The sequence below is a fragment of the Hippopotamus amphibius genome, chromosome 6, assembly GCF_030028045.1.
Source record: "Hippopotamus amphibius kiboko isolate mHipAmp2 chromosome 6, mHipAmp2.hap2, whole genome shotgun sequence".
In the NCBI taxonomy this organism is placed as follows: Eukaryota; Metazoa; Chordata; class Mammalia; order Artiodactyla; family Hippopotamidae; genus Hippopotamus; species Hippopotamus amphibius.
The window spans coordinates 26333602-26350647 of NC_080191.1; the positions used below are offsets into that span (position 1 = coordinate 26333602).

The 17046-nt window shown below is 38.3% G+C and overlaps 1 protein-coding gene across 2 annotated transcripts in view; it reads right to left on the reverse strand.

Annotated features, from left to right (window-relative positions):
* ROS1 (ROS proto-oncogene 1, receptor tyrosine kinase) overlaps positions 1-17046 on the reverse strand; it is a 115269-nt gene that overhangs the window by 57601 nt on the left and 40622 nt on the right. For both annotated transcript variants that reach the window (XM_057739096.1, XM_057739095.1), the window contains exons 13-18: positions 13395-13891; positions 11834-12046; positions 10989-11099; positions 9690-9868; positions 7621-7812; positions 3897-3997 (exon numbers count right to left, since the gene is read on the reverse strand). In XM_057739096.1, the coding sequence (XP_057595079.1) occupies positions 3897-3997; positions 7621-7812; positions 9690-9868; positions 10989-11099; positions 11834-12046; positions 13395-13891 (1293 nt within the window). The remainder of the gene's footprint in view (positions 1-3896; positions 3998-7620; positions 7813-9689; positions 9869-10988; positions 11100-11833; positions 12047-13394; positions 13892-17046) is intronic.

Sequence of the window (17046 nt, forward strand, 5' to 3'; positions counted from 1 at the left end):
TCATTCGTTCAGCAAACGCTAGGTTCCTGATTCCGTGCTGGTCCCTAGGAATGCAGTGGCAAATAAGACAAATACAATCCCTGCCCTCAGAGAATGTACAGCCTAGTAGAAAAGGCAGGTAATGAGCAAATAACTACACCACTGAATGGCACTGTAAAAGGAAAAGTAGAGTGGGCTCCTTAACAGGGAGACCTAGCGGGGTCTGGTCAGAGAAAGGCTTTCTTAGAGAACAATGTTTAAGCTGGGCCATGAAGTCTGAACACAAAGTAACCAAGAGAACTGGGCTTGGGGACCATTTTAGGCAGAGGGACCAGCAGGGTGTAGGCTCCTTTAGAGCAATATACTCAGTCCTAACATGACTAAATATGCCTGAACTTTTATGACAGATGCACCCTTTTCAATCTCTGAGACAGATATGTTGTTATACTGGTAATAGATTCATTCTTTAATAAACCAAAGGGAATGGATGTACATAGGAGAAGGAAGAGCCGTTTGAAAGGCAGCTCCGTTCAGTTAAGTTCAGAATATGCTGAACGACAGCAGACAGTTAATCTCATCTCTACCCTAGAACTGCACTGTCTGATAAAGCGGCCACTAGGCTACATGTGACTACCGCGCCCTTGACATGTGGCTATCACAATTGAGGACCTGAATTTTTATGTTATTTAATCTTAATTAATTTAGGTTAAAATTTTAACCTAATATTTTATTTATGTATTATGATTTATATGTATGATTTACTAGAAAACTTTTAAGTATTTTGGAAAAACTTGGGTACTTAAATCAACTTTCTCAACTGTAAATTTTATAAAATCTACCTGCAGATGACATATTTCCTATGCAAATCCTTGTGTGCAAATTGAAGTGTGCTATATATGTAAAATGCACCCAAGCTATCCAAGAATTAACATGAAAAAGGAATGCAAATAACTCATTAATAATTTACCTTTGTGCTTTTACTTTTTTTTTTTTTTATTTTTTTTTATTTTTTGGGGGGTACACCAGGTTCAATCAACTGTTTTTTTATACACATATCCCTATATCCCCTCCCTTCCTTGACGCCCCCCCCTCGAGTCCCCCCCACCCTCCCTGCCCCAGTCCTCTAAGGCATCTTCCATCCTCGAGTTGGACTCCCTTTGTTATACAACACCTTCCCACTGACTATTTTACAGTTGGTAGTATATATATGTCTGTGCTACTCTCTCGCTTCTTCTCAGTTTCCCCTTCACCCCCCGCCCCCTCCCATACCTCGAGTTCTCCAGTCCATTCTCTGTATCTGCTTCCTTGTTCTTGTCACTGAGTTCATCAGTACCATTTTTAGATTCCATATATGTGAGTTAGCATACAATATTTGTCCTTCTCTTTCTGACTTACTTCACTCTGTATGACAGATTGTAGTTCTATCCACCTCATTACATATAGCTCCATCTCATCCCTTTTTATAGCTGAGTAATATTCCATTGTATATATATGCCACATCTTCTGTATCCATTCATTTGTTGATGGGCATTTCGGTTGCTTCCATGTCCTGGCTATTGTAAATAGTGCTGCAATAAACATTATGGTACAAGTTTCTTTTGGGATTATGGTTTTCTTTGGGTATATGCCCAGGAGTGGGATGACTGGATCATATGGTAATTCTATCTGTAGTTTTTTAAGGAACCTCCAAATTGTTTTCCATAGTGGCTGTACCAACTTACAGTCCCACCAACAGTGCAGGAGAGTTCCCTTTTGTGCTTTTACTTTTTTAAAGGAGGCAACTAGGAAATTTACAATTCTGTATGTGGCTCACATTATTTGTATTGGGCAGTGCTGATCTAGACTAAAGGTAAGGAACTTAAGATGCAAAAGAAAGAATTTTGGTTATATATTAGGGAAAAAAATCTGCTCGTAAGATGGCTCTGGAATCCCTGTTTCTAGGTACAGCTTTTTTTTTCCTGGTGTGATAAGAAGGCAATAGTGCCTGTCCTTTGTGTAACCTTGTCAAGATCTGCTGCACTCCACTGGGCATGCATACAGGAAAATTATTAACCTTGAGATAAGGAATGCATTTTTAAAGGAGAAACTTCCTTCCTCCATCTGCGAAATCCAGTAATATTAATTTTTCTGGACACTTGAGGAACTGGGCTCTCAAACAACGCCGGCTAGCCTGTCCTCTGGGATGTACAGACAGGGAGAGTAAGCCGTAATCCTTCAGGACACTGTCACTTTGAACACTGTATATCTCACAGACAGATGCTTTTGACAATCAGATTGCCAGTACCTTACATTTCTAGGGACAGGAACAACAAGTTTTCTATGGTTCACAGTTGGGAAATGAACCAGAGCTGTGTATTATAGCTGATACAAAGTAAATGATTAATCAGATTTGCTGTGTTTATGCTTGGATGCATTACAGGTTTATAGATACACTCCTTTTTCATAGTCTCTGTGATTAAGAGTTTTTCCATAAAGCAAGAAAAAATGTACTATTTAATTGAAAAGTAATCTTGACGTCTTCATGGGGCAGGAATTCTTGGCCTTTGTGAGATTAGACTCTTGAAAATCTGATGAAAGGTGTGGATGCTCAATTTCCAAGCACTCTCACACAACCTGAAGCCCTCCATGAACTCCCTAGGGGGTCCAAGAACCCAATATTAGAAATCTCTCCCCTAGAGCAGGATGTTTTGTTTTACTTTAACCTTTCCCTTACTCTCTCTCTAATTTACCATGTGACAATCAGCAAATTTATACACATCTCTGGTTTCAGTTTCCTCATCTATGAAATAATATGACCTCTAAATTCTCCCTCTCACTGCTGTTCTCTAATGCTTTTATGTCCTGTATTTTAATTTGAGATGTGTAACTGTCTCCTTGAAGTTAAAAACTATTGGCTGTTTAAACTAAAAATAGTAATGAACATGTATTTTACAGTGTAGGTGGAAGTAAAATATATGACAACAAGAACACAAAGAGTGGAGGGGAATAATTGGAAGCACATCACCATAAAGTTTTAAAATCATTTATGAAGTAAGAGTATTTTGAATATGACTATGGTAAGTTAATGTTAAAAATGCATATTTTACTCTCTAAAACAACATAAAGAAAATTATAGATACACATAATGTCATGAAAGGAGATAAATGGAATACTAAAAAAGTATTTTATTCCCCTCAAAAATGCAGAGAAGTAGAACAGAGGAACAAACAGCCGATGAGACAAATGGTATTCAAATACCAAGGTGGTAGACCTAAACCCAAACATATCAATAATTATATTAACTGTAAATGAACCAAACACCCCAATTAAAAGGCAGAAATTGTCAGACTGCATAAAAAAGCAAAACCTTATGTGCTGTTTATAGGAAACACATTTTAAATGTAAAGACAAAATTTGAAAGTAAAGAGATAGAGCTGTACCATGCAAACACTAGGCATAAGAAAGCTATTGACTTTCCTCCTCCTATCAGATAAAGTAGCCTTTAAGATGAAGAGTATTACCATAGATGAATGAGGATATTTTATAGTGATAAAAGGAAACATGACCAAGTATACAGAGAACAAAACTAAATACAAAGCATGCAGATATGTCAACTAAAGAGTTAAAGGCAAATCTGTAACCATAGTTGGAGACTACGTTAAGAAGCAGAAAAACCCATCCACCCATTTCCTGGGCTCTTGAGGGGCATTCTCCTCAGTGCCTCCACTGGACTCTCTTTACACCCTGTCACAGTATTCACCATATTCTACAGCAGTTGTTTACAAACCTATCTTTCCTTACAAGCACAAAGCCTGCAACACAGTGGATAATTAGTAAATGTTTATTGGAAGAATAAATGAATTTTCATGCACAATCATTAATAACTGAGGGGCAACTTGTTTTCTTTTTCTCAACCAATTGCCTTCAATGTTACTTACCTCTGACTCCGAAGAACAGCTCTGTACAGGTGAATACATTGACTGTCTTGAACCAACCAATACAGGAGCCCATCACTAAGGTCTAAAGTTAGAGCAATTACCTAAATAGAAAATAAGGAAAGAAGACAAATCAAATACGTGTTTAAGGATACCTTTGTGATTATGTGACACTTAAGCTACAGATTTCTCTTTAACATCCTCTTTGGAGTAATAAACTCAGCGATTTTTATGTTTCACTGAATATAAATATTATATGAGTATGCCTATTACTGTGTAGTGTGGTTATAAGCAATGGTTTCCTAAAAACCCTCACATGGCAGGAAGGGTTATTCACTTCTATATACTTGTCTCTAGTGCTTCTCAAAGGTTGCTTCTTGGATCAGCAGCATCAGCGTCACCTGGGAACTTGTGACGAATACAAATTTTCAACCACACTCCAGGGCCTACTGAACAAGGAACTTTGAGCCACTGTGTCAAGCCTTGTCTAAAGCCAGCCATGCCTTGGGACTCTTCAGCCACATAAGCCAATGAATTTGACCATTGTTTAAATCAGTTGTTCTCAAACATTGCTGCATGTTAGAATTACCTGTGGAGCTCCTTAAACATCTCAATTCCCAGTCTGCATCCTGTTAAATTTTTTTTTTTTTGAAATATAATTGCTTTACACTCTTGTACCATCCTGTTAAATTTTGATCTCTGGAGATGGTACCCAGTCTCCAGTATATCTTCAAATTCCCCAGGTAATTCCAATGGGTCACCAAGTTTGAGAACCAACGGTTCAAACTATTTAAAATTGTATCTCCTGTTAATTACAACCAAAAACATCCTGACACTTTTCTAAAATATACAGACAGGGTTTGTATGTGATATAATTGGATAGAGTCACGTATATATAAAGTCCCATTTCCAGCTGACATCTTACAACTACTTCTTACTGCTCTTTCTTTGTCTTCTTGTTACAATCTATGTCTTAATTTTACGTCCAGTTAATGAGTTGAGGCCTGAAGAAAGATAGTTTCCTATGAAATGGATTCCATGAGATAGAAGTTACAATCCAAGGGATCTTTTTTGCTTTCTTTGGCTTTATAGGTATTTTTCAAATGAGTTGAGATTGCTAGGAGTCTGACCTCAGAGTAGCAGAGTCGTTCTATAGCAGACCTAGAGGCTGAGAGGTGTCAGAGACCATTAAAGTTGATTACCACATTTTTTGCAAGATATACCAGCATATAAACAAAAAGGTGAGCCAGTGAAAAATGTAAAAAGAATACAATAAAGTATCCAAGAACTAAAAATACTAGCTGACAGGTTACCCAAGGCTTGCTACAAAGAAATAATCTCAAGGCACATGGCTGCAAGAACCTTCAGTTCTCATATAAATCACAGCCTTCTGTCTTCAAGAAAACCGGTGATCCAGTCAGTAAGACTCTTGTGCTCCCAATGCAAGGGCTCAGGGTTCAATCCCTGGTCGGGAAACTAGATTGCATGTGCATGCCACAACTAAGAGTTCGCATGCTGCAACTAAGACCCGGCACAGTCAAAATAAATAAACAAATAATTTTTTAAAGAAAAGAAATTTCAAGCTACTCCTCTCCCAAAAGGTAGAAAACTATTCTAGCAATCCAAGTGTTTGGGGAGTTGAATTATGTCCTTGCTTCAGGCTAAGAGAGATTTATGGATGATTTTTCCAGTTAAAGTGAAACCAGGTTAATATTGTTTGGTTATCTATAATGAGATGCACTAGAGTTTTCTAAATTACAGATTAACTCTACTTTATCTCTTAAAAAAGGAGATTCTACAACTCCTTTTGCTGGAATACAACAAATTATTCAAGCTATATGTCAAATTCAGAGGTTAGGTCATTAGCCCATTCCTTTATACCAGCCATTGGGCACATACTTAAACACTGTCAGAGGGTGTTCCATAAATCTTTGGTAACCATTGTTATGTCTAGTAACACCCATACCTTGGAAATAATCCCTTTGATCTAAATGAAAACCTTGAAGTTTAATCCTGTACTATATACTATGACCCTGACACATCAGATGTGGCAAAAAGTATCTTTTCACTTTAAAGGAATATCTCATTTCATTCTCCCTTTTCATCACACAAATGAGTCTGTAAGTGATTGGCTGACTATTTTATTATACCTGTTGATTGCAAAGTATCTTATGACTCCATGATAAATCTGTGAGTGACAGAAAGGAGTGACAGTGAGATGGAGAGCTTTGCTCAGGGCAAAACATATTACCTTCAAAACCCACTCGCACTAATGGAGGCAGGTGAATAAGACATCAAACCACGGAATCAGAACACAGGTTTGCAACAACATTAGCCAGCCTGTGAGAGGATCTGGAGTGGATTTTTTTTAAAAGTGTATTTCCCCAAACATGCTGAGAAATCTAATGATTCACTCTTTTACAGAACAGTCCCCAGGGCCACTCCATAGCTACCATGAGTAGAAATATCTCAAACAACAAGATCAGGACAGCAGGGTGATTACTGACAAAGTCTCATGGATGGATAGGAAGTTCCTCCTAAGATACTATTATCTTTAATATGCTTTTACAAAAAATAAATTTCCCCTAACATTTTTTATTGAGACATAAAAAATATACTTTCTTTGTATTCAGACTCAAGTGGCTCCAAAATACAATTAAAGGATTTTTTTCATTATTTGACTAGAATGATTAATCTCTGTATATAGTTTGTAAATTTCTATTTCTTTTAAATATCTGTGTTATAATCTGTATATGCAAATCATAGGAATTATAACTGATACACTTTATGGAATTATAACTGATACACCCTATGAGGATCAATGATTCAACAATTTGTTTATAAATGATCTGATACATATGTATTATGTATATTTTATCTCTATTGACAACCAAAAAAAGGCTAAAAAATAAGAAAATTTTAAGAAATATCCTAGATAGAAATAGTACGAATGATTTATTTCTTCTTCATGCTTTTCTATAATTTCTAAATTTTCTACCATAGACATATATTATCATGATGATCAGAAAAAAGAAAACTCAGAAATTTAGATGGGTAGCTAAAGGGTAGGTAACAGGATCAAAAAAATAGGTATTGCTTCTAGAAGTTGAGGAAGTAAAAGTAATATTTGTTTTAGAACCATTGCTGTGTCAGTGTATGTTTTAGATTGAGTTACAAAATACGAGCCTAGCTATGGAGTGGTTACCATGTGCCTGGGCGGATTCTCACTACTTGAATTCTCTCATTTAATCTTCACAACAACCCTAAGAGGGAGGACAATTGTTAATATTCCCATTCTTTAGATAATGAAACAGACATGGAGAAGTCAAATAACTTTCCTAGGAGTTACACAGTTTTTAGAGCAGTCAGTACCAGAAATTGATTGAAAATAATAAAACACCTCATCATCACCCAACAAGAAGCTCTAAAATATCCAACAGAATTCCTAAAGACTATGAAAACAGACGGAAATTAAAATGCTCTTAGAGTGAGTCCACTCAAGATAAAGCAAACTATAAAAATCTCTAAATTCTATTCTAATGTATTTAATCAATTATGACAATCAATAAGAGAGAGAAATTTTGGTTATACCAAGATCTTACCATAACAGTATTTCCTTTCAGATTCTACCTGAACTACTCACCATAAGCAGAAACAGTATTATCATAACTATACAGTAGCATTATTTAGTACTAGTAAATGATCAGATCTTATTTTTAATTTTCACCTTTTTCCCAGAAAACCAAGGCTGTGCCTGTAGTATAAGGGAACTTTCCCCATTTAGCCTGGTACTTTCAACTGAATATAGGGTGGTCCAATAGAGATATCCACCGACTGAGTCCACCACCATGTCATTCACCAACAACTTCACGTGAGTCACAATGTCTGTGTGTCCTGTCAACAGAGACTGCCTTTGTATCTATAAAACATAACCGTAAGTCAGTTAGTGATTTTCAAATGGCATCATTATTTCTGAATAGTTAATTGCAATTGTAATAGCAAATTACTGCAGTCATTCATTCACTTGTTCAACCACAAGTATTCATTGGTACTGTGTGCTAAGTAAGGTGCCTAGCCTTGGTAACATGACAGTTATGAGAAAGTTAGAAGTTATAAGGAAGCGTATTCCTTTTCATGCCTTTAAAGAGAAAGGAGATATATTTAAGTTAAAATACTTGCTCTTCCTAATCATGCATCTAATCAACACATAAAAATGTATTTGATTAGGCTCCCAAAGAAGATGTATCCTCCTGATAAATGGTGATGTCTCTCCTTGCTCCTGCCAGTAATATAATGTAATATATTATACAGTCAGTAACAATGATAGTAATATGAATTACTATTATTCTTGAGTACCTATTATGTGCCAGGCACTGTACTTCTTGTACCTTTAAAATATTAGCTCTTTTAACCCTCACATTAAGCCTGTAAGGGATTTCTATTTCCTATTTTTTCACAAGTAAACTGGGTTCAAAGAAGTGAAGTAATTTTTCAAGAAGTCAAACAGTTCTATAAGAGACAGATCAAGTACTTGAAACCAGTTTTATACCACTCTTCCACTTCCTCCTTCGAAAATATTTTCAAACTAACCCATTCGGGGGAGCATTTCCTGATTCACCCCAGTCAGCTCCATTCTGCCTACAAGTCATTGGCACTTATGAATTCAGACTATACCATATTGCTTTGCTTCTAAATACATTGCTCTGTATGCTTCTTCTATTAATTCATGAATGTACTTTTATGTCATGAAAAGAGCAGGGGTAAATGGTGATGGTTGCACAACACTGAACATACGAGAAACCATTACACTGTACACAATCAAAGAGTGAATTTTACGCTACGTGAATTATATCTCAACAAAGCCGATTTTTTTTTGAAAGAGTAGAGACGTGTCTACTATTTTCTTCATATTCTCTACTAGGCCTATTCTCAAGACTAAACGTATTGGTAACAGATATTGAATAAATAATCGAGTGAACACATACCCCCCTGATTAGAAAATGATTTCTATACCATATGTCTTGATCTGTTGGACCAGGGCTCTCATCACCAACCATCCTTTTCCTCAGCATGCACAACATATAGGATGTCTTCATCTTGCCCCCAGATCTACTCTCCACCCTTCCTCCCTCCTCTGTGCCCTGAGCCTGACATCAATGGACTGCATCCACCTAGCTCCCTTGTCCTCTGGCTTCCAGAGAGGTTCAGCCAGTGGAAGCACTGGCAGATCAGAGGGCAGAAGAAAAGAGGAATGGGGATACTTATGTACCTCTGTCTCACTCCTTGCCAGACTGTACATGTTGACAGTGGCTGGTCTTCATGTCAGTAACTCTCCTAAAGCTATAGCCCTCACCAGGTTCTTTCCCTTGCGCGTTATGCCTGGAGGCCATAATATCTTCCCACACTTGCTAGCCCAGGAAGTGCTTCACCATCCCTTGTTCATTTTCCTTCCCCCTGACCATACCTTTGAAAATAATCCCCTCACTTAGTTTATTTTAATCATGCCTTTGGCGTGTGCCATATTCCCCAGAACACTAACCCACTGGGGAACACTTTAACATATTTATTTTAAGATATTATTGAAAATATATGACTAATACACCAAATACCGATATAAAACTTCCTTTGCACATCAATATATTTAATTTAAAAATGAGTAGTCTTAGAGACAAATGTTAAGTAAATAATAGCATAGGTGGTACACAAGTATGAAAAACAATCATGAAAATGACATTCCAGTCACTGAGGTGGGTGGGGATTGTTCAAGAGCATCTAGAACGCCAGGCTTTAACTTACCACATAGGTCTTTCCAGCCCAGTAGAGAAAGTGACCCAGCCACTCAAAGGCTAAAGCCCCTGCTCCTGCAATGTTGGGTATGTGATAATTCTCTGAGCTGTCCGTCCCATTCAGCAGCCACACATAAACATCACCTTTCATGTCGCTGTAGTAGAGGCTGTTGTTATACCAATCCATGTCTCAAAGCAAAGTGAATGGGTAGCAGTTACTTTTTCATACATACCAGTGAAAACATGGCGAGTCAACACATCACACATGCACCTCCACATAATGTTAAAGCATATACTCACATAGATATTCACTAGAACTTCAGGGATCTGTCAAGAATGTTATCCCAAAATCTTAACCCCTGGAACCCCAGAGAGAGGAGCTAATATTCATTGAGCATCTCCTCTTTGCCAAACACTGTCTTGGGCACTTTTGCATATTTCACTCAACTCTTAAAACAAAGCTATGAAGTGGAAATCATCCCCATTTCTTTTTTCTTGGCCACACTGCGAGGCTTGCAAGATCTGAGTTCCTCGACCAGGGATTCAAAGCAGTGAAAGCCCGGAACCCTAACACTAGGACACCAGGGAACTCCCCATCCCCATTTTTGACATGGCGAACCCAAGACTCGGTGAAATTGTCTATCCTGCCCGAGCTCTCACAGATGAAAAGAGGAGGAGCCCAGATTCAAGCCAACTTCAAACCATCATTTTTTCCATTGGTACCACACAACCTCCTAATTGCAATTCATTTTGGTCAGAAATGCTGTGGTACTTTTAACGGCCAAAAAATAGATCAAATAATTGATAATTACAGGAGATGCCATTAAATAGTAAATAAATAATAATAAATGATAGAAGATGCCATTAAAGTAAGATGCCATTACTTAATCTTCTTTGTCACAAAATTCTTTCTTGCGCTTGATTTAGAACTTCACCTAGCTGTTCTGTGCTCCCATCTTATAGCAAACATAATAAATTACTTAACTATAACTGTCTTCATGGAACAAGATAGGCTGTTACTGTGAGATGACGTTGAGAAATTAAAATACACAAGAAGTATATCAAAGCCTTCCTGAAATGGGCATAAATCATTAAATGACCTCACATTGTGTAGAGTAATAAATGGTCCTCCTCCTGGAGAACGGACATGTTCTTAACAGTGTCACTGGCAGTATAGTTCAGTCAATATTTTTTCCTTTCATTATTGACTTAATACTAAGTCACTCAGTCCTTTTGATTGCTTGAATATCTCAGGAAGTCTTACATGTAGAAACTTGCCATCCAAGTGTACAGGGGACTTGGTGTTTACCTGATACATTTCCTATATCGGAGGACAGGAATTCTCCCGGGCCAAAGCTATTCAATGGTTTACTCCAAAGCCCATCTTCTTTCACAGCCATAATAAATGGTGGTTCTGCAGCTGTTTGGGTGTTTAAAAAAATTCAAAGAAATATCACAGAAAACACACTTTTTTAGATACACATCTTATACCTTAGATTTCCTTTATAGAGTAAATCAGCATTTTGAAAAATACTCTGGAAGGATATGAGTAATTGTATCTGCTTAAAAGAATTACCTATCATATTAAACATACTTTCTGTTTTTTATGTAAACAGTTGTAATTGAATGTGAAGAGAAATGTGTAGTGATGTTGCCTCTATAGCAATGTCATGGTCATGGCAGAATTTTCTTTTCTTTTTGCTTTGGCTATGGGTGGCCATGTTCCTATTCAGAGCACCCAGAAGCAACTGCAATAACAACAGTAGTATAAATGGGTCAGTTAGCTTTCCATTGTCTTTCAACCAAGAGGGTAGAATTCAACATAATTCACAGCCCCTCAACTTCTCTCCCTAAGACCTGCGGTGTTCAGGGAGTGCCGCTGCTTAATAAACCATGAGAAAGGAGAAAACCAAGAAGAAGAAAATTATATTGTCTGTTCAAAAATATCTCGGACAGTTTAAAAAGGCAGGTTAGAAACATAAATATCACACAGTGCTTTACTTCTTTGCCTCATCTCAGATAATAAACACGTACTCAAGGGGTCAACACACCCTCATTCTAATTTCTTTACGTGGAAGGGGAGAAATTTTAAAGGACTCAGGAAGAAAGGCTTTTCTGTCAGAGTCACTCCCTAAATCCAGAACATTTTCTCACCTTGTACCAGGGTCGTTCCCACTGAGGGCTCTGACCAAGGGCCTGGCCCCTTGGGAGAACTTGCTCTCACAGAAACCTCGTATTTCGTAGCACTATGAAGGTCGTGTACATTAAGGATGGTCCCACTTATATTAGAGAACACGTGAGTGGTTTCAAGAAGGTCCTGGGTTGATACTTTCACCTCGTAAATCCAGTTCTGCCAGGCGGAAGGGCCTAATGGAAAGAGTTAAACAATATTACTGACCAGGATGTCATCAGGAAGGGCAAACAAAGGACTGTCAGTAAATTTATACACAGCTTCACCCTGAGAAGAAGGATAATTGGGCCTGTTACCCCTGAATCAACAGGGTTAACCTGATGACATGACTAGGACAGTGGGCATCCCGTCCACTCATTCTGTCGCATCAAAGAAGACATCGTGCCCAACCAATCAGAGGCCACTGTCCCCCCGTCAGTGCGACATGATTGGCTGCAGAGAACTATCGGAGGAGTTTTCTATACAAGCTCTAATAGACAAATGCTTACTGATGAATCTCTAATATAATCCCCAGGGTTGGTAGAGCATTTCCCTCCTAGAACCCCAAACAATACAAAAAAAAATTATTTTTGCTAATTCATTTTCAGCCTTCTTTGACTTATACAGCCAACAGGCATAAGTAACTCAGTCTTCAAGTGAAAAATAGCTAATGTCTGCTAAACACTCTAGGGGACTAGGGGTTGGCAAACCGCAGCCCACAGGTCAAATCTGGCCCACGGCTTGTTTCTGTAAATAAAGTTGTACTGGAACGCAGCCCCAGCTACATATTTACACTTTATCTGTGGCTGTTTACACACCACAAGGACAGCGTGGAGTAGCTATGCCAGAAACCATATGACCCACAAAGCTGAACATATGTACCATCTGGTCCTGCCTTTATAGAAAAAATTTGCCAACTGCTGTGCTAGATCCTGTTCGAAGTATTCTACCTATGCATCCTAATCTGGTCTATATGACAGTCCCATAGAAATATACAAATAATATTTTTATTTCCAGCAGTGAAAACATGTATGAAGTGGTTAAGTAACTCGCCCAGGTCATTCTGCCAGTAAATGGCAAGACCAGCCTTTGAATCCATGCAGGCTGGCTCCTGAGCCCACCTGCACACCCACCGCACATGCTGGCTCTCCAGAGAGGAAGAGTCAAGGCCAGAGAGTTTCAGGCTCAAACTCATGCAAGACCTCTCTGGGTACATAATCTCGACCCAAGCGCTCCATCCCCCTCGCGGATGCATTCCCTCAGGCTAGAACGTCAGCACCTGGCTCCAAGGAGACAATAAATGTTCCAGCATTCCGCTGGGCTATATATACATGATGAAATATAGAGATTCTCAACGCAAAACTGATAGATGTAGAACAAATGTGTAAACACTGTGTGTGTGTGTGTTTGAGAGAGAGAGTGCGCTAAGTAGCACTTTGGGTTGATGACTAAGTAATCACTCAACGTTGAGTCACAATGTTATGTGGTTCAAGCTTTCCTCTCCTCCGGCAAGGCCAGTGTCCAGGCGGGGGACAGGGAACTCACTGGCTCCGATGGCGCGCGCAGGGGGCTTCCACTGAACCAGGGCCTGCTGGGAGCCAAACAGCACCGAGAGCTGTTGCGGGCGGCCCGGCAGTGGATGCGGCTGGGTGTACGAGCCAAAGATGACCAGGTTGCCAAACCCAAACTCTTCTATGTGACTCAGGTCACATCCCACGATGAACTCATTAAAAGACAGAGAATCCTGTTGGAAGACGGCCTTGCCATCTGTGACCAGGAAGTCGTTGTTTTCACAAGCAAAGCTCTTCACATCAGTAAAGGGGACATGAGGTAGGACAAGGTGGGACGCAGAGCCGTCCAAAAAGGTTGACATGAAGACTTGGGCGGTGTCATTGAAGTAAATGATTCGCTTGGACTGGGGCTTGATTGCAAAGTCCTTTAATGTGGCACTCTGCACAATACGCACTGCTTCCGAGTCCCGACCAGAAGGCACAGGGAGATCGACTCTATAAATGCCGTCTCTCAGCAGATAAAAGACATACCTGACATAGGAGCAAAAGAAGCCTGGTGTGATTCAGTGCAAGGGTGAAGGAGTAACAATGCCTCAGCCCACTGTTTTATCCCGTTGGGCAACCAGAACCAAATATCTCCAGAGTGGATAAATACAGGGTTTCCCGAGGTGCAAACTGGTAAAGGTATTTATTAAAGATACGCTGTATTCATTTAAGTTAGATGTTGGAACATTGGAAAATTTCAGCCTCCCTTATAATGCTTAATCTCCTAATTATTACATGTGACTTTTTAAGGAATCAGAATTTAAGAACAGCAAGGGTCTTTAAAGATTTTCTAATGAAATCCACTCTTAAAGGAAAACATATGTCAAAATTACATGACTGAACATGTTATTTATTATGAAACATTTTTCTCCAATATACACAAATTCTTAGTCTAATTCTGTCAATAAATATCCCCATGCATTGTGAATGACAAAACAGAAGAGAGCAAAAACATTTAAGCCATTTTTTTAAACTGCATGGTTATTATTTTGCACAGCTCTTATCTAGCAATACTACTCTGCCTTTGTAGTAGACTAAGCTTTTTTTTTTTTTAATTTATTTATTATTTTTTGGGGGGCACACCAAGTTCAATCATCTGTTTTTATACACATATCCCCGTATTCCCTCCCTCCCTCAACTCCCCCCCCACCCTCCCTCGAGTCCCCCCCACCGTCCCCGCCCCAGTCCTCTAAGGCATCTTCCATCCTCGAGTTGGACTCCCTTTGTTATATAGATAGCCAGTGGGAAGTTGTTGTAGACTAAGCTTTTTTTAAAATATTCACAATTAAGTGAGGCAATAGGGCTACCATTTAACAAAATCATCAAGAAATATCCCACAACTGAGTAAAACAGCTGGGAAGGACAACCCAACAATCAGGAGAAAGGAGCCAGTGGAAGAATTTTGATAAAACACCTAATTTAGAGCCAAACATCATGGTAATGATATGGGTTAATTTTTAATAATGAAAAAAAAAGCACAGCCAAAATATTTCATTGATAAATCAACTTTTAAATACAGTTTTAAAACATAAAACTATTAATTTACATGTAGCTAATTTAGAATTTGTCATCATGGAGAAAGACATTAACAAAAGTATATTTTTGCTTAGTAAATCTTTCTTTTCCAGAGGCCATGCCATGGATTGGCAGGATTCCAGCCTTTCATCACCGCTGTCAAATCATTTTTCTTGTCTTGGTCAGTCCTGCTTTTACTCTCCTTTATGACTAGTCCAATCTTTACCAATATGCTCAAGACTCCTGTGCTATACTAACATCCTGAGATGTAAACTTTCTGTTGAGATATGAACCTTTGTTCTTTTTCTTAAAACAGTGTTGTGGCAGGCAAAGAGCAGAAATAACTTGGCTCTTAACTTCCTCTTTTGTTTCCCAAATTCAAAATTGTTAAGAGACTTTGAAGGGATTTCAGAAGATTACAATTCTTATACAGGAGCGGGGAAGAGGACAGGTCTTTAATCCTCATTGTCACTTTGGAGGGGAAAGAAAAAGAGAAGGAAGGTGAGGAGGGCTGGGTGTGGGGGCGGGCGGGAAGAGGACAGAGGTGAGAGGGAGAAGCAGCAGGGATGGGGGAGAGGAAAGATGTTTATAATAAGTACAAACTCAATGAGTGAATAATTCAGTGGTGCAAAATAACAGCATAATGGTAACCTTTTTTAATCAGAAGAATAAACTATTTCATCTATCTGAAATTCTTCAGGAATGTTACATACAAAGTGTTGCTAAAAGTTTTGATTTTTATAGAAACTCTGTCATTGGATAGGGAGATGATTAGAAGACAGGCCCTGGAGCAAGAAGTCAAATACTGATTCCAGTGCAAAACAGCTTATGGTCTCAGGCAGTCGATAAATCAACCTGTGCTTTGCTTTCTTATCTATAAAATTGGGATAATAAAAGTACTACCCCATACAGCTGAACAAAGATTAAATGAATTGTTGGAAGTAATGTACTTTGAAGCACATGCTAAGTGCCCAATAACTATTACTGAATAATTATTATAATTTCTAGTCATATTTCAAAATCTAAGCACAAATCAGTTTTATCCTAATGGAAAAAAAGAGCCCCCAAAGACTTCATTGAGATGCATTTTGAGTGACTGATTTAGTGAGTGAAGTTCATTATCCTCAGAATGAGTCATTTTGTGTCACTGCCAGCAACAAGTTCATTTCATAGGATCTTAGACTTTTACAAATGAGGGAAATAAGATCCAGAGTCCAAAGGACTTGTCCTGTGTTACAGGGTTTAAAAAAAATCTTGTAATCCAATAATTCACTCAAGCCTAAAACATTAAAATAAATATCTAGTAAGTTATGAAAGAATATGAATAGAACATTTTGATTTTAAATCAATAATGAGAAAGAAAGTCAATTCATGAAAGATAAAAAGTGTTATAGGCTATATTTTTTTATTCAAAATGAGAACAACTTTACCCCTACAAGAAAGAAAAATGTTTAGTCTTACAAACATTGACCTTGCTTATTAGTTACTAACCTGAAATTATCTGGTTATATTTAAGAAATAATAACCCCCAAAATAACTTCCCATGTTTTCATCCTTCACATTTATTAGCATGTGGAGATCATGTAATCCTTTCACAGTGAATACCTCATTTCATCCTCAAAATATCCCAGCTGAATATTACTGTCTTCCCCAAAGGTCATAGACAGGAAGTTACTTTCTTGAAATCCTGCTCCAATTTAGCATCACAACTGAGCTAAAATGTGTCCATTTCATTTGTGGCAGGGGGAAACATAGTGATTTGTAATAGCAAATTTTAACTTGTTATTAGCTATCAATTACTGTTTCCTAAAGTGGATGCTAGCAGCATTCTCTCTAAACCAGCCTCCTGATAGATGTGAGAACCAGACTAGAAAAACGAACAGGAGCTGAACTGCTCAGCAAGAGAAAGTAGTGCAATGAAAAGGGGAAAGAGAGGCAGGAAGGGCTTCTCATGGGGAAGGTTGTGGAAGAATAAGACCTTGAGTTATGCATAAAATAGTGACAAACCCAAGATGAGAATCCAGGTCCCTTAGTCCCAGACAGAAGGCCTTTCCCATATCCCCATATTTTACTGTGAAGGAGAAAGGAAAAACTACTTACCTAGAGAAGCTGTGGATCAAGTTTGA